The following is an 18,876-nucleotide window of genomic DNA, read 5'->3' as shown; positions in this document are numbered from 1 at the left end:
CTTTACTGGTTGGTGGATTAAATGTCTAGAATCAACCTCATGTTGCATCCCCGTCTTATGCATCAAGCTGGCATATAACTCTATATCCAAGACGAAGTTAACAAACTTGAATTAAACCGATAATGACCAAGCATAATTTGTTCTTGATCCGTTCAAGATGTAACTCTAATTGGTTAGGACTCAAAACCAGTGCACTTTTTTTTTCTTTCTTATAGGCATGCTGGGGGCGAAGGCCCCTGAGATTTGAGCCCAAGGGGTACATTTCACTTCTTTCATGCGTTTAAAACTTTGGATAATCTAAGGGATAACCCATCACTAACTGCACATTTGTTGACCTCCAATTGTTTAAACCCTTGAGGTCCCCCTTGCCAAATTGCGAGTGCACCCAGCTTTGACCTTGCAACAAAGGATGCCAGCTGTGGGGTTTGAACTTGGGGATGTTCACAATCTTCCCTTACCAGATGAGTGTTGTGGGAGTCTCGTGTTTTTCTGCTACTGTTTGAAATTCAGTTTTTTATGTTATAAGATTTTTTTTTAAATTGTAGCACCTATATATGATGAATATTCTTAGAATAAAAGGCTTAAAGATGCATTCAAGGGTAACACAAGATTTGTTTGTTTATTCTTTTTCAGCTCTAAAACAATGTATTTTTTCTATAAACAAGCCGATTCGAACTCAGGCTCATTAAAAGCTCAAACTCTGCTCAGCTCGCCACAAGAATGAGCCAAGAATGAAGACTTCAAGCTCGGCTCGTTGAGCTCATTTACCAGCCTACTTATGCCTATCTCTAATCTTATAATGCTAACTATATAAAGTCATTTTCAACATTTTTAAATGCTAACTTTCTAGTGTGGTTTGAACTTCATCCGGTTGGCAACCGGTTCTGTCTGTTCCCAAACTAAACCAAATACAAATTATTTATGGACCCACTCACCAAAAGTGATTTACGCAACCCAATAGAGGCCCTAGCAGATTCACACCAACCTGAATCCAAGCTGACCCATTTTACATCCAAACTGAATCTGACCGACCAATATAATATTGGATTTGATATCTATCTGACCCAACCCCATAAATACCGAAACACAATGACCTGTTTGGATCTAAAACAAACTAGGTACCCAAAACTGAATCCGAGGCCGATACAAATAGGTTCAGGTCTGGGACTAATTTTCTGTCTTGATTCAAAATTAGGTCAGATGAAACTTGATCAGAACCAGTATGCCCTTAACAGTCACCTGAGGAAGCAATGGGTTGAGTCGTGGGGCTTAAAACCTATTGGAAAATATGAACTTAGAAATGCACCTGGATGTGCATGGATCTATCCAGATATGATTTTAACCTAGGTAATATATCCATATCCGTCTCACCTCAGAGAGTCGTAGAGGTGCACGTGGGTAACCCAGAAACCAACTTAGAGCTGATCCATCGGCAAGACAACTGGTAACTTGACCTACCTGGCCGTGACTGAATCAACCTAGGTTTGTTGTATAGTTTCTCAAAAGATGGTGAAGGAAATACTTAAAAAATAATTTTGAAACTAGCCCCTTAAAAAAAACAATGAAATTTTTTTATAAGTACCTTTCCTTTTACCTTACCTCTGATTCTCCACACCAGTGTTGTGAGAGGCGTACGCCTCAGTACCTGAAGCGTACGCCTCAGAGGCGAGGCGCACGCTCAAGGTACTGAGGCGTGCTGTGATGCGCAAATTGCCCCTCATCAACCTCCAGAACCCCCTCCTTCATCCCCAAGTCTTCCTCCTCCGCCCGATTCGTAGGCTGTGCTAACCCCAAGTGCCGGTTGATCCACCGCCACGTGCCGGCCAGCTGCTCCACCGCCGCTCCCTGCCTCCCCTCCCACCGCTTCACTTTCATACAAGTTGTGAGAGGCGTACGCCTCAGTACCTGAGGCGTACGCCTCAGAGGCGAAGCGCAGGCTCAACGCCTCGCTTCGCCTCATCGCATTTAACAACCTTGCTCCACACCTCGCCTTTCGGTTGTCAACTAACAAACTGATGTTTTTTCCCTTAAATATATAGTCCCTTTTGTGGTTACTGAAGCTTCTTGGAACTTGGGAACTTGGTTCCCAGAAAGCTTGTTTTGAAAACATGAAATTGGACGCTTTTTTGAAGCTTTATGAAAAGCACCTCCGAGAAAAGGAGAAGCGCCCATTCAGTCGGATGTGAAATTTTCTTTTTTGTAAGACAAAACTAGCGAAAGCTTGGATAAAAATTTCCCAATTAAACTATTAACACTAAATTTTAAAGCAAGGTCGACATAATGAGAAATACACATAAACAAACATGTCCAAGAGCACACAATCACCAGCATGAAACCGAAAATACTCGAGTTCACATATAAAACTGAACGACAAACTGCTATCCTGCAATATGCATTCTAGTAGATATGGGTTGTTGATTAGCCCCCATTCTTGCTGCTGTTCCTTTCTCAACCAAAACATACATTGAGCATATTAATCACTTCATCGCTGGTTTTCTCTGCGCCTCACATAACGAGTTCTATCGTTGTACCTCGGCCTGTCTTGAGCTCTCTGGGGTACTGGTTCAACTCTCCTTTGTCTCTCGGGAGATCTCTGAACTATTTCTCCATTAACAAACAATTCAGCTGCAAAAACAGAACAAAAGCTTTATGCATCTTCATAGATGTCAAGAAACCAAAACCACCACAACCGCTCGACAGAAATTAAGCCAAGTAACCTTAACTTGGATGCCACTGCATTTTTTTTGGCTTCAGCCGCTTGAAGCAGAGGTATAAGGATTAATAACAGATGCAGATTAAGGCAATCCAATAAAAACAGTATGTTAATATTTCCTCATTCTGGCACTATACAAAGCATTTTAGAAAGTAGAGAAATGATCATTTTCAAGAAATCCTTACAGAAATGATGAAACATCTATATGCTAGCTCTTATGTGAGATGAAAATAACACCAAAATCACTGCCTATTGCAGGAAATCAACACAGGCTACATATAAAACTGAACTATACGACAACATACCATCTTGTTTCCATGTTTATTCCTTCAACAATTTAAATTAATTTCAAATGTGTTACACATACATAAACTTAATTTCATAAAAGGCTACATATAAAACTGAACTATACCACAACATACCATCTTGTTTCCATGTTTATTCCTTCAAGAATTTAAATTAATTTCAAATGTGTTACACATACATTAACTTAATTTCATAAATAACAGAACCACATCTCAAATAAGACCATGTTAACCTCATTCAGAATAATCTCCAATGCATGTGAACATGGAGACAAAATTTTTACACTTACCACCATAGTCTTTGTTCTCGGGATCAACATATGAATCTGGGAGCACAAACAAGACCCCAGGAATTCCTACACCCAACAGAAATCAAAACATGCAAATTTTAAACATAATCACCATAACAATATTAACACTAAAAAAAGGAAGATAATAGCAAACTCCTTTACAGACAACAGAAAAAAGAGAAACAAAATGCAGCAGTGCCAGTAAGAGCAATGACAACAGTGTCAGGAAGAATCAACCCAATTCTTTGTACAAACCTTCAAGCTTGTTAGAGGTCTCCTCATCAATCTCGCAGCCAAAGCCAAAGTATCGCTCACACGAAACATTGTAAATCCTCTTCTTCGCTTCCTCTTCACTGTTCGAAACCATTGACCAATTTCATAAAAAGAAAGGAAAAATGATATGCAAAAAGGAACCATCTCATGATTCTAAGCAATTATCAGCAGTAAAAAACATCTAGTGCCAATAGCTATAGGTGATTTTGCTGCTCTGCCATGTGTTCATCATAAAGAGAATTACTATAGCAACCAAAAATGAAGCCAGAGTGACGTGTGGAATAGAGAGACACTTTTAGAGTACAGAACCTGCACACATGCATGTGTATCCACATGTTAGCCTTCTTATGCAAAGGAGGTCCTTATTGAAGAGATGGGCTCATTCTCTAGCAGTCTAGCTATGAGTGAAAGGGGCTTGTCACACACACACACACACTATAGATTAGATAACAAGAAAATGGAATTAAGATTTTGTAGTTTATTATATTGTCTACTATTACAAATAATTGCTAAAAAGTTTAGATTTCCTTTGTGTGTATGTATGTGAAATCCTTTAAGTGAATCTTTAATTGTTAGCTCTTGAAAAATCCAGTCATAATAAATGAAAAGGAACCATAAGCGATCATGCATTGACACTACAATACATCAGCTCAGACATTCCAGAGCATGCACCAGGTATGGAACATAGAATTTAGAACTACATGAAGCAGCAAAAAATAGTTAAAGAAAGAATACGCGATTAAGATGGTTTTGCATTAAAAAAGGCAAATGAGAAAAAATGCATGAGTTTTCAAAAAATCGATAAACAGTATATGAAAGTTCATTTAGTTCTAATTTTATAAAATGATGTATTGTATCAAGAATATGTACAAAAGCATATGGGAATATCCTCAGGTCTTGAATAAAAAGCAGATATGTAAAAAAGCCGTTTACTTGAAACCAAATCAAGCTATAGGAACTGTGGATTCAAATTAAAAAAATGTAATACAAACTTGAGATCTGACAAAATTGGATCCATGCTTGAGCTTGTTTTTTCATAAAAAGGTTGTGTTTCATATGGAGTTTTGCTATGATATGGACCTATGTTTTACCCAAAATGCCAACAAAACCAGCCTTTTCAAAAATGACATTGGGAGGCCTAATTAAAATAAATGAAATGGGGACAATAAAGAATCCATTATTGATTCCAGACACTATTGCACATAGAAACTATAAAAAGGAGATTATGGGAACCTTTGATTCGATCACAATCATCACATGAAAATAACTCTCCCATGCAAATGAGAGTGATTCTCAGATACCTCAAATCTCATGTTCAACCGAACATGAGATTTGAGAGTGAAGTAATTTCAAATCTCATACAATTCGAAATCACTCCACCCATGAGATTTTGAATTTCACGGGTTGGGTGTGATTTTGAATCAAATGATTCGAAATCACACCCCGTATATCATGGGTCTGCGAAATGAAAAGGTGGATGTGAACGTTGGGGGGGAACCCCCAACGTTCATCTTCTGCACTCTCTTATATGAAAAAGAAGAGCAGAGGAGAAAGGCCCCCCAGAGAAGGGTTTGTGCATAGCCTGCTGGAGAAGTGAAGTTCGCCGGAGAAAGGAGAAGGTAGCCATAAACACCAGGTAAAATGAGGTTTTTGTTCCTGAAGGGGGTCGGGAGCTCATCTGAATCGGTTCCAGAGAGCTCCTTCGGACACTTGGCTGCTGAGGAGGCGGATGAGGAGGAGCCTGCCGGAATCGATTCCGGCGAGCTCCATTATGATGGCTATGATGCTAAGGGGCGGAAGGGGAGGAGCTTTCCAGAATGGATTCCGGCCAGCTCATCCCGCCACACTAGGATGGGAGAGCTCGCCGGAATGGATTCTGGCGAGCTCCAATTGCTGCATGGGGAACGGGTTTAACGGAAGCCCCATTTCCATTTTTTTCTTGCTTTGTTTCAATCTTTTTTTCTCTCTTTTTGCTTTGGTTCTTTGTGAAGCACAGTGAAAGGGCTTGCTGGAATCCATTCCGGTGAGCTCAATCGCCTTCCCTAGGACTGAACATGGGTTCTCACTTGAGAGGCCCTTTTTTTTTGTTTTCGTTTTTTTTTTTCATTCCAAATGAAGCATAGTGATAAACCCAAACCATGAACCAAATGTGATAAACCCAAACCATGATCCACTAAATCCATGGTCCATTGGTGGAGTAAATCCAAAAAATCCATCGATCCAATCCATGGTCCACTAGATCCAAACTTAATCCTAACTGGATCCAACTAGGATAAATCCAATCCATGATGCATTAAAAATCAATGTCCAAGCTTAAGCCTAATTGGATCCGAATCTAAAATGAGATTCATTTTCTCAAACCAACCAAACATGAGAAGTGAAATCTCATGAGAAAGTAAATCACGTGATTTTGATTCTCATGAGATTCGAAATCACATTGATTCACTTTCATTTTTTGAAAACACAACCAAACGTACCATATAACTATTATCACGATGAGGATGGGAAATCCGAGTTTCCATGAGCATTCCAGGAAACACTTTGGTTAGTGGAAACATTCTGGTCATCTAGATCATCCACTACCGCAGTTGTATAACTATTCTTTATTGAGGCCAAACTTACTTCACATGTACATTTTGTTTCTCAGGCATTACCCTGAAGGCATTTCAATTCACCATGGCAATATGCACCCACGACGACACTCGACCAACGGACCTTCCAAACGCGAAGCATGGTGACGAGCAAAGACATAACTTTGCCCCAGATCTAAATTCAAATGGATGCACCATCTATGAACAATAGTGATGCCCTAAGACAAAAAAAATGCCTACAACAGCAGTTCAGCCGGTGCACCAGCTATCAACTACTTGGGGCGTTTCAAGCCACCCTCCCAAAACGGTCCATCAATGAAAATTCCAACCAATGGACTGAACGATGACACAAATAATGCGTAGTGCAACTACCGCGGAAACAAGTTAAGCAACACATGCTAACAATCAGCCGAATCGACCTCAAATTATTCAAATCCCAACAATCGAAAACACCGCAGAGACATCATGCGATTTACATGAATAGCGCGGGAAAAGCAAGGAGTATCTACGAAATCTTATATTCTAAAAGAGAAAGGAAATTGGGGAGAAGCATGAAATTAGGGCTTGGAGAAGGGGAAGGAAGGCAAGGACCTGCCGACGATCTTAGCTAGGGTCTGGATATAGCAGTCGATCATCTGCTGCTTGGTGGCTCCCTCTCCGCCGGGCTTGTCCATGACGATGAGCCAGTGCTGGTAGTCGCAGCCGGGGAAGAGCGGCGCCATCTCCGTCGGCGGGCGGTCGCTGAAATTCGAGGAGGAGTTCAGGGGCGAGTAAGCCGAGTCGCCCGACCGATTGACGCGGCAGCGGATGGATAGGCGGGTGGCGCCGCCTATCGAGAGACGGAGAGCGTGAGAGAGCGCCGGAGTGCGCGCACGGACGGAGACGGAGCCGGGGAGCAAGGAGGGCCTCAGGTGGGTGTGGTGTGAAAGGGACGTGTAGAGCCTTCTGGAGAGGGAAAGGGCCACGGGCGCCCGGACGGAGATGGCTCGGGAGATGGCGACGACGGCCATGGCGCAAGAGAGAGAGAGAGAGAGAGAGAGAGAGAGAGAAGGTTTTAGCGTCGGCGACGTGGTAGGGTTTATCCCAATATGTGCGCAAGAACCCTTATCGTTTTCACTTTCTTTTTCTTTTTTTTTCAATTAACCAGGAATAGGGATGTCAATGAAATGAATCGAATTTTGTCGGATATCCGATCCAACTCGTTTCCGTTTAGTGGCGTTTGGTAAGCCGAAACTATATGATTATAATTGGGATGAGGATATGGTTTTAATTTTTTGCAACCAAATCTGACAAAACATCCGAATTTAGTGGATTTCTGGATCCGTTCGCATGTAAAAAATGGATCTAATATAGTATTTGCCCACATCTGATCTGACCGGGGAAAAACCCCTCTCAAGTAGGTAGGACTGGCCCCCAAAGGGGTTTGACTTAGTGGGATGGGACCTAGGCCGCTAAGCAGGTGATTGACTTGTAAGCCCTTGGAGTTTTGCAATGCCAGGACAACCAGGCAGAGCCAGCATGACTAGGTCTCTGGTTGTGAGACGGTTTCTCCGAGTAAAATAAAAAAAAAGAAAAAAGTTTAGGGTTCAAAATTTATAGCATACAACTTTGAAACAATGTATTTATTTTGTGATGAGCCAGTTTAATCTTCCACTTACCAGGGTTAGAGTTTAAATTAAATAGAATTTAAATTTGAAAAAGGTATCTTTTTGTAAATGAGTCAGCTCGAACACGGCTGTTTAACTGAATTGCGCCAAGAGCTTGAGCTCAGCTCGCAACAGGAACGAGACGCAGTCAAACACTCATGCAAATCCAATATTGGATCCACGAGAAAATCTGTCCTAAACTATCTAAGAAAAAGGAAAATTTAAAGAAAAACATGCAAGAAATAACTAGAAATTAAAATAAACTGGAAATTGATATCTTGGTATTCCAAGAACTGTTGGATTTTGCAACAGGTGTCTAATTGGCTTGGCTATTTGGCATGAATTACTACGCAGAACAGATTCTAACTCATTGTATCCATACCCAATTGGATTCATCTTTTATGATGAAGTTTTTTTCAATATCGCCCGTTCCACTTGAAACTTCATTAGTTCTGCCTGATACACAAAGAATATGGGTCAGATAAGGTTGATTTCACTCTTCCTAATGTGGGTTGAATTTGAGATTCATTTAAACCATATCTGCCTCCAGTCCATTTGGGTATTGCAAACATGCATATTTTCAAACCATTATGGTCCATGTGGTTTATGAGACTCCATATGCCTTGAAAATGGATGGGAGTTGTTGGATACTTGATTCATATATTGTCCATTTTCAAACTGTGTTGGATAAGGCCATGAATCATCGGCTTCCAAAACCAGCATTGAAAATTCTATGTAGAGTGCACATAAACATGGCCTGTGGGGATTTGGATGATGCTTATTTCTCTTATTGAATCAATTGCTTGGAAGTTGTGTGCTTACGGAAACAGTTTCTTTGTGGTTTGGGAGGGGCCGCAAGGGGTTGAGTTTCTGAGCCAAAAATAGGTAGAATCTAGTTTGGGGGGAGAAGCCATCCAGGTAAGATTGGAACAAAACAACTACTGGAAAAGAAGAATCCAACCAAATTTCAAGCCTGCAACATTGGCATAAACTCTCTTAGACAGACCAATTACAGCTTCCTCAGAGGCAGGTTTTGATCAAGCAAAGGCAGTTAGCTATAATCTGTATTCCCAACAAGAACAAAGCGTTAAAGGACACTTTTGTTTGCTTAAATGATACAATAAATCCAATCAAATGCATTCTTGCACAAACCTCATAAGGTATTCCTTTTGGCTGTATGTTCTAAATTATACACAGCCTGTATTCTACATTTAAGCAGAAAATGTTAATACAAAACCAGATGCCAAACTGCAGTTTAATGAAGTCAATATTTACTATCAGGATCTTCACGTGGTCTCAGACATGCTCTAACTGTAATCAGCATCATCTACAGTATTTGAATTCACAGTCTCGCCTCCAACCGTTCGCTTGCTCATATTTGCACGTTGCACAAGAGTTACAAGTGATTGCACCACTTCCGACATTGGTGGTCGGAACTCAGGCTCTGGCTGCAAGAAAGAGAACACCAGATTCCCATGCTCAGAAATTACCAAATGCTGAAAGCTGACGGTTGGGAGAAGTACCTAGCTCAGGCTGTTAGGTACTATCCTCCTATCTAAGGCGCTATCAGCGTATAACCAAACTCAACACAGCCTAAGGGTAATGGTGCACTTTCAGGTGTAAAATTTGGTTTCAGCCAAGCCAAATAAAGATTTTGATGTAATTGTCCCAACCTAGTTAAGCAAGCTGGCATGCATAGCCCTCATCTAGGTATGGATCAGGTTTTCCAAACCGAGGAGGTAGCTATTATTAAATGAGCCAATCTAATCAAGGGAAAGTCGACACATCATTCTTAAATTCATCATACTTGTGTACATAGTATTTCATCCTATATATAGCAATCAACACAACTTAACAATAACCTAAGCTAAAACTATCAATATCTGTTGGCAAGCCAAGTCAGAAATTTATGATTTCAAAGATTTCAAACCATCTCATCATTTCATATTCTTTATTTCTAAGTTTCTAACAATTGGAAACAAGAACATTTCAAACCCAACTTAGACACCTGTAAGGCTACAACAATGATTCACAACCAACCTGATGCATATTTGGAGAGGACAAAAAAGAAAGCACAAAACACGTGCACACATGACATGCACATGCATGAAAAGCAAAGACAACCATTGACAGAATAGCAAGAAACATAAGGGATAAATAATCACCTGTACACATAAGGCAATCACATCAGCAAATCGAGAGAGTGACTTGACAGGATAGAGTTCCTTCAGTGCTTGATCAACCATTTTTGTGAGAGCATCAATATCATGAAGCTGAGGTGTTGCCCATCTAACTAAAGATTGCTCCTGCCTTGGTCTTGAACTGCCACATAAATTGTTCTTGTCAGGTGGGCTAGTGAAAACTACTTCCCATACTTTAGCTAAATGCAGTCCAAAGGCGCCTACTTGGACAACTTGCCATATCTTGGCAATGCCTCTACTCATTTGGTGAATGAAGTCGAAGGAAACTGTAATTCATCCACGATAGAAACATTTTGTCTGGGAATGGGAATATCATTGGGTAAAATCAAGTTAGTCTTTCCCGCCTTGGATACTGGCTCTTCAGCAAGTTTCAAACAGAAGAGTTCCTAGGTTATGAATGGTATACAGTGGTTGGAACGTCTTCTGCCAAAAGAAGGCCATGCTTCCCATTTGTCACAAAATTATATAATTTTTACAGCACAACCAAACTATTGAACTTTCACGTTGCAAATTGCCAGATATTTAGAGATGCATTATGTTTCTGATATAGGTATGTAATGTTGATGGTTGCTAATAGATTTTAAGAACTAAAGACACACTCAAGATTGAACATTCAGTCCATCTTGTCCTACATCTGAATCAACAATGCAGGGACTCCAGGAATCTAACACAAAATTGAAGGGATCTATTGTCACCCTCTGAAACACATTATTTCACCAATGCAGAGAAATGGTTGATTACATATCCTTTTGGGTCATGAAGATCAAAGGTCCCCAACTTCAAACTAATGAGTTTATACTATGGAACTGACCTATCAAAAGGCATCCGACCAGTCAGAAGCTCCAACATAACCACACCAAAGCTGTAAACATCACTCTTAAGTGTGCATTGCCCAGACAGTGAAACCTCAGGGGCATTGTACCCAGAAACAGAATTCTGATGTGAGGCCTGAAAAAAGAGAATGTGTGAACCTTTCTGTTAGTTTCTGGTTGCATTCCAACTGTCTTAAAAGGATATAAAGGCACACTAGAACATTTATGTAAAAAGTTTCTGAAACAGTGGTCATAATTGCCTGAAATGCGACCTGCTATGATATTTGTCACATGCCATGGATCAAACAGATTTTCAACCTCATAACCTTGAAAACTAAGTGTCCATTCCAGAAAAAAAAGAAAATATGTAATACATTTTTAAGATGATTCTCCTTTTTCCTTTAATAAGAAAGGAATGCAGTTCTTATTAGTTTTCCATAACATTTTGCATACATCCATGGAACTGCAAGCCCATAGGGACCCCAAGTGCCATGAGTAAGAGATTATCAAAAGAAGTTGAGCTACTCTGGGAAATAGAAAGATTTCAGCTCATTTCATGAACATTTCAATATCTCACCATAACGGTGATAGACATTTCTTATGTGGTAAAATCAGTTTTTACAATTTATGCATGCACTAACAACCACTTACATGAAAGCCTTGAAGAGAATCAATGCATAAAAGAGATCAGTAGCTAATGAGTAGTCTATGGAATGAATGATCCAGGAAGAAATATGTTGAAATCAATGGTTGGATACTTGGGTGATAATTGGGCTGAGGACCCAGACATCAAATGTTCTATATCAGTAGACAAAATATTTCTTGGAGAAGTGAAAAATAGAAAGAGTGTTGCAAGATTAAGCACAAAAGCAGAATACAAGCACCGGCAGATATAGGTTTTGAGATGTTATAGATTAGAGGTTTGTTGAAAACATAGTCACAGATATCAGCAATATTTTCAAAATGTCGCGATATTATCATTGTAAACTCAACAAACAATAATATAGGTAAAATATCACGATATTTTTTAAAATATTGCCAATTTGATAATATCGCGATATTATCACGAGAATATTGTGATATTCTCAATTAGTTTTACTGTTTTTATTTATTTTATATTTAAATATGTTTTTCTTCTTTATTTTACGTTTTTTACTTATTTCTTTTATTATTTATGTATTTTTTGTCTAAACATGACATTTTATTAATTATTTTTGTTGTTTTATATATTTTTTAAGACCTGATATTTTCTAGAGATTTATCACCAAACCTATAATATCAGCCGATACCGATATTTGTGACTATGGTTGAAAATGATGGGAATAAAGCCTGAAACATCCACCATATTTTGTGATAATATAAGTGCTTTAGCTTTGTTTGCTGATCCTGTTTTCGAAATTAAACCAAGCACTTTCAGATAGATTATCACTTTGTGAGAAAAATGATTGATTATGAAGAAGTGAAGGCTAAGTTTATCAGATTTTCACATCAAGCAGCTGATATTTTTATAAAGGGCCTTAGACCAGAAGAGTTTCTCATCATTTTGTACATCCATTGGCTGCAGGTGTATTTTGGTCATTTTAATAAGATGTCTCCTATCATGGCCAGAGTTGCAACGTTTTGTTTTATTTATTGATTAATTGTAATGAGCTGTAACTTTTAGTCTCAGTTATATTGGAAGAGTCCTTGTAATATCATGTACCTAGTTGTACCCTTATTGTAAATTGAATGTATTGAGTTTTCTATACATTAATACGTCAGTGTTTCCTCACCTCTGAGAGAATAAAGAGACAAATTATATGTCTTCTCCTTCCTCATGGCCAGAATAACAGATTTTTTCAATCCATCCATGTTGGTTTGTTTGTTCTTTTTTTCCCTCTAATATAAAATGGAGTTTGATTTAAATAGTTGCCTCCATGTCTTGAGATACTGTGACATGTTGAGATCTGTGAGATTATGAGTTGGAACACTCCCTGACTACTGGTCAAAGTCATGTCCTTTTAGATTGCCTCCAATTTAACTTCTCTGTCTTTATCCATCTTTCACTTCTTGTTTGCTGAACATGTCTACAGGTACTCCTTATATAGGTATTTGTCAATTACCTATATAGTGCTAAGACAATCTTTTCATCCTATCATTTATCATTATTCTATTTCCTTTAGCAGTCATCATAGAAGATGCAGTATATCTTCCTTATTAGTTCATTGTCATACTAAACCAGAAAGGCAGTGCAGGCCTTACTTCCACCTAGAAAGATGTTCAACTGGGGATATGCATGCTTTACACTAACACTCACATGGGTTCACTTTAGAAACCTTCCTGCACCATCTGATTAATGATTTAATACTGACACCAACCATCTCATTGTGTGGTAGAACCGACACAGACTCGTTTTACATTGCATAAAGAAAACCTTATAAGTATTTTAAGCTTGAATTCATGCATACCTACTTTAGATGACTTTCCTATTTTACCATAAAACAATTAGTTAGCTCAAAACAATGAATAAAAAGCATATGGGATGTAAGTGAGGTGCATTGATCATAGAAAATAGCTATTCAGAATCTTCACAAAAATGATAATGGCTTCCATTTCCTAATGGATTAGGACAAAGCTATGCACATGATGAAAACCTATCACAGCTATGATTTCTTATTTGGTATGAGGAATTGCCAATTTGACAGGTGTAGGGATCTTTTAGTACTTAGACAAACTAAATCAACACAGTTATTATGTTCTTGTGATTCTGCAACTTCACAAACTTAGTCTCAAAATCCATGCTTCAAAAGCAGAATGGGAAATCTCACAAACATTCATGTATGTCAGGAAAAATGGTTAGGATTTTCATTTCTTCAAATTGTTATTACTAATTATAACCTATTAAAACATAAATATTCTTTGCCACTTGAAATATAAATGTATAGATAGATTAAAACCTGGCGGTCTGTGCTGAGAACAAGGCTGGCCAATTCACAATCTGAGAGATGCGGATTCAGCTCATTGTCTAGCAGAATGTTGGCAGATTTGAAATTTTTATGCATGACCGAAGGTGAGCAAACTTCATGTAGATACCTGAAATGTAAACCTATTTTAGTGTGAAAATTTCAGTTTTTTTAAGCAAATATTATACAAAAAGTAGTCAACTGTAATGAAAATAGCGGAAACACCAATAATACAACACACTCTTTAAAGGAGCCAAGAACACAAGCACTAAAAGTGCAAACGTAACCCACTAAAGGGGTAAAATGCCTATAAGGCATAAGATTGATATTATTGAAGAGTGAAGAAGGGTGAAAAACCCATGACAATACAAGGGAGAACCTCCTCTATTTATAGAGAAGGAAGCTAAAGAGGAGGGACCACAAGGGGGCTCCCATCTAGTCGTTGGGAGCCCCAACGGTCATAAATATGACCGTTGAGGCCCCAACGACTAGATGAGTGGGGCCCCTTGTGGTCTTTACAATATGAAAAATAAAAAATAAAAAAATAAAAATAAAAAGTAAAAAAGAAAGAAAAGGAAAAATACAAAAAGAAAAAGATTACATGGTGATTTACCAAAACACCCCTATCGGATTTTTGGGGGTACAAGAAAAACAAAGGAATTAAAAATATGTATATATATACTTATATATATATATATATATATGTTTGTATATATATATAAGTATATGTATAGATATATATTTATATATACATAATTTAACAGTCAACTTCATTGTATAACACTAGAAGATGGGTTTCTTGTTTCATAGAAGATGTAGCAACAATATGGAAATACTTTTTATTGCACGAATAGAAAAAACCCTGATCTCAGTTAGAAAAGGAAAAAGAAAACAGAAAAATATGACAGCCAAATCTTTGGCGTTCCACAAAAGAATCACTAAGATGATACTTAAGAGTGAAGTCATTATGAATGTTATTTAGCAATAAAGTATGCGATCTCAAAAAGAAAAAAAGGTTAAGCAGATAAAGTTCAAGGATTCCAATCTTTTTTTAACTCCAGCATCCATCTAGCTGCAACCACAGCTGCTTCATAGAAAAAGCAGATTTGCGGATTCAAAAAAAGATGAGAGTTGTTTATAGTCATGATACAGGTCAGTTCCCAACTTACTCCAATGCCCTAGCAGCGCCGAGAGCAATCTTAACACGTGCATTCCAAGTCAATGGTTTATTGAGATCATCAGCAAGATGAATATAATCATGCAATGATCCATTCTTCAGAAATTCATAGACCAGCAAATATTGACCATGTTCAGAACAGTATCCAACAAGCTCAGTGATGTTTGGATGGTGTAACTGAGAAATATTTGAAACAACTTCCATGAACTCATCAGGTCCTAGAGTTGGCAGAAAAGATGAGTCTATCTTCTTCACAGCCAGAACCTATAATATGCCATTAAGCCAAAAAAAGAAAATAAATAAGGAATGGCATTTTAAAAGTATTTTAAAGAAAATCACTTGCCAAAAATTTCAAGATAAAAAGGCACAGGATAAGCTGGAGATGCATATTGCAGAAATTCAGGAATATAATCACAAAAACAGAACTCCAAGAACTGTTCAACTTGCACTTCACGGAAGCATTAGTGACAGCCATAACAATGTCAAAAATGGTTAGTGATTGAAAGACATACTTGGTACTATACATAGTACCATACTATCTAGTAGGAAATAATAAATGTAAGCTTTATCTGCTCAACTTGAGCATACAGATGCACTTATTATGTTTTGTTTATTAGTAGAGCACTTTAGATTGCATGACCTAAAGCATGTTTTTTTTTAAACTGAATAAACAATATAGATCATAAATTCAGGGTTTAATCCATTATTGTACATATCATAGTGTATCGTACGATATGCTACATAGATATCATAATTAAAAGGGAAAACAATATGATATGCACTTGAAATGCAGTTTGAGTGTATCACACCTATATTGTTGGCAACTTGGCATTGTTCTTGTATCACACGATATAAAATCTATCAAGTCACTCTGCTTTTGATTTTCTTTTTTTGGAGGCATATAAAGAACATTAGTACTGGTTCATACTCACTCTTAGGAGTACTGAGACGGCCACACACCCTAGAGAGCTTGAGAGTGAACTAGGAATGATTTGTTGCAAGAGAGAGAGCCAAGGCCTTTTGCTAAGGGATTTTTCCATACAATTTTCATTCAGGAGAGTGGATTAAGATGATCTTTGAGGTAAAAGAATTTCATTCATAGATTCTTGAAGGCCTTGAGGTAAAAAATTCAAAAGTGAAGGGATTGCTTGATCATTTGATTGGATGACCCAGGGCGGGTAGGCACCAATACCTGGGGCACACCTACATATTTCTGTGTGTGTGTGTGTGTGTGTGCAGCATGGTTTATTTGCCATGTTAGTAGGTTTAATAATCTCGAATTCATCAAAAGATTCAATTTTAAGATAGGGAAAATATACAGCTCACAATTCATGAAGATGGGGATGGTTTAAAAATGGCCCAAAAAATCATGTTGGAACTTTAACAAATGAAAGTGTAAATAAATTACGTTAGACATATATATGGTGAGAGAGTGAAAAGAAAACAATTCTCACTTTTCAGTTGGAAATCAATTGTCAGATGCACCAATAGCATGTACCAAGGAAATAAATCCTATAGGAGCTTTGATATCAAAATGATCAGGATAACATAAATGGCAATAAAGAAAGAGTTAATTGAAAAGAAAATTTTGGCAAGATGAAAGGAAACCACACCTTCCCATCAGCAAATTGGGCCTTATAAACTTTCCCAGTTGACCCCTCACCGATAAGATTGTCGATACTGAAACTACTTGTTGCCATCTGCATGTCTGCTATAGAGTATACTGATGCATTTATTGAAGTTGTGTCAATTTTCTTAATGGTAGCCATCTTTTTTGGAAGTTGATCATCGTCAAAAGATTTGTAGCAATCAATAGGTGGGGGTTTAAGAGTCTTTGATGGAGCTGGCTGCAATATCATTGGTGTTGTTGAAGCAGATGACGGTGTGGTTTTTGTTTCTACCAAAACAAATAAAGTACCTCTATTTTATCTCTAAATAGTGGAAAGATCAGGAAATTTACATGACAGAACCTTGCAAAAAAAATGTTAACCATGCATTGAATTTCAAGAATGACGGCAAAAATATATATAAAAAAAACAAGTTTAGCAGTACTTCAGCATGGTATCGCAAAACTTTTAATATTGCAGCAATGGTTAGGGATCTGGCCAGCAAGCTTCAAGATATAAACCCTTGTTATCCTTAAGGATTCATCCATTAAATGACATTACAGGAAGGAAAACTGTGCAAGATAAATGCAATTAACAATCATCAATTAGCAAAAGGCATACAGGTGGGAGTCAAACTAAGGCCTCAACTATCTTTATTTTGCGACCAAATTCTGCAGCAATTACAGTTATCGAAAAGGAACACGTGGATTAAAGGTGCAAGTTGAACTTGGTAAATTTTTTAACTTTGTTATCCTTACATTCTTTAGAATAGGATTCAACAATAACCTCTCTTGTTCATTACCCAACAGCACTGCTACAATTCAGGATGTAAGGATCAACTTTGTGGAGGGTTATGTTAATGCAACTTAGACCATTTCAATATGTAACTATCCCACCAATTCCTGAAAAAAATGGTATTAAATAAAAATTTGAGAGCGATATAACTACATAAGGCAGGTAATTTTTTAGCGGAAAAGTGTAGGTATTTTTTGGACTTGTAAAAATTATTCACATGTTCCAGAAATTTCCAAATTGAACAGGTTTTGCTGCTTTCATGTTTCAAAAATTCTAATTTCAATTTCCAATGGTTGGATCCTGGACCAGGCATGACCAGAGGCAGACTCAACTAGTTAGTTTGATGTGTATACAGTCACTAAGATCTGAATTCCGTAAAGAGATGAACCCAGTTGAAATATCTCTAATATAGGGTCCTTATATAACACAAACACAGGTTCATCCATACTTTTGAAAAGAAATTAGCCAGTTCATGCCAGGTTGAGCCAAGGAGTGCATTTAGATCTGACCACTCAAGATCAGACGCTGAATCTAGACCAAGACCTGACCGAAGGTCCCTATGATCAGTTGCAGTCCTACAATCACCTGGCACTTGATTGGGTAGAAACATGAAAACAAAGAGAAGAAATATCATTCTTGCATTCTCATTGTAAGTATGCATTCTTAAAGATGAAGGGTATGGCTACCCGCATTGTAAGTATGCATTCTTGCATTCTCATGTTAATAAAATATTATTATTTTTACCTTTGTGTGGGTTTTGTAAGAATACCCCTTTGTGGGTTTTGTGTGTAGACTCCATAGTGAGCCTCCTCTTGTTGATTGTCCACTTGTATATCTATTTGGTGGATTTTGGTAGTGATATTTGAAGATCACCATTTCATTACATAGTATCAGAGCTTGGAAGTGTTGAAGCTCATTTGTGACTCTTATTTAAGTGCTTGTGAGAACGTGATTGTGCAAGTACTCATGTGATCGTGATTGTGCATTTAAAGATTAAAGTAGTTGTGTTGGTGGTACTTGCTTGGTGGTGGAGTGCTCGTGTTGTTGTTCTTCTTCTTTTTTCTCTCTCTCTCTATCATTCTCTCTTCTCCTTCTATCTCTCTTAGCCCTTGTAAAAATGGATGCCAATGAAAATGTCACCATTAAACTCATAAAACTCATAAAACTCAATGATTTTAACTATGTAACATGGGCTTAAATGATGAAGTACCTCATAAGGGGAAAAGAGTTATGGAGACTAGTTGATGGGTCTGATGCGAAAGCTAAGCTAGTTCTTACCAAAGTAGAGGGTGAAAAAGAAGTATCTCTTACAAAGAAAACTAAGGCTATGGCTACCTATGTCACAGGGATTCGGCTAGCAGGGTGCCGCACACGCGTCGACGCGGGTGCGGTCAACCTGACCCTAGGTGCGTTGACCGCACCCAGGGTCATTTTGGTCCATTTTTTTGGTTTAAAAAAAATCCCTATGAAATGGGCTGCTAAATTTAAAAAAAAATCTTGGGGGGGGGGGGGGGCTGCCCCCTT

General features: G+C 38.0%; 2 protein-coding genes across 3 annotated transcripts in view; both read right to left on the bottom strand.

The window, feature by feature from the left end:
- Nucleotides 1-2,221: 2,221 nt before the first annotated feature.
- On the bottom strand, nt 2,222-7,263 carry LOC149834321 (multiple organellar RNA editing factor 2, chloroplastic-like). Its single transcript, XM_090011335.1, has 4 exons — nt 6,764-7,263; nt 3,564-3,661; nt 3,309-3,374; nt 2,222-2,625 (listed from the first exon to the last, which is right to left on the bottom strand). Exons 1-4 carry the CDS (start codon nt 7,180-7,182, stop codon nt 2,483-2,485), a joined length of 726 nt encoding a protein of 241 aa, XP_089867461.1. The 5' UTR covers nt 7,183-7,263; the 3' UTR covers nt 2,222-2,482.
- Nucleotides 7,264-8,849: 1,586 nt separating this feature from the next.
- The window catches only part of LOC149834320 (protein STRUBBELIG-RECEPTOR FAMILY 6-like), a 50,106-nt gene continuing 40,079 nt past the window's right edge, over nt 8,850-18,876 (bottom strand). For both annotated transcript variants that reach the window (XM_090011338.1, XM_090011339.1), the window contains 6 exons: nt 16,564-16,847; nt 14,943-15,214; nt 13,768-13,903; nt 10,831-10,967; nt 9,984-10,140; nt 8,850-9,266 (listed from right to left, as the gene is read on the bottom strand). In XM_090011338.1, coding sequence (XP_089867464.1) covers nt 9,126-9,266; nt 9,984-10,140; nt 10,831-10,967; nt 13,768-13,903; nt 14,943-15,214; nt 16,564-16,847 — 1,127 coding nt within the window. In that variant the 3' untranslated portion in view covers nt 8,850-9,125. The remainder of the gene's footprint in view (nt 9,267-9,983; nt 10,141-10,830; nt 10,968-13,767; nt 13,904-14,942; nt 15,215-16,563; nt 16,848-18,876) is intronic.

The sequence above is a fragment of the Nuphar pumila genome, chromosome 6, assembly GCF_984573655.1.
Source record: "Nuphar pumila chromosome 6, dmNupPumi1.hap1.1, whole genome shotgun sequence".
Lineage (NCBI taxonomy): Eukaryota > Viridiplantae > Streptophyta > Magnoliopsida > Nymphaeales > Nymphaeaceae > Nuphar > Nuphar pumila.
The sequence above is the reverse complement of the archived record's forward strand: the minus strand, read 5'-3'. Positions and strand labels throughout refer to the sequence as shown.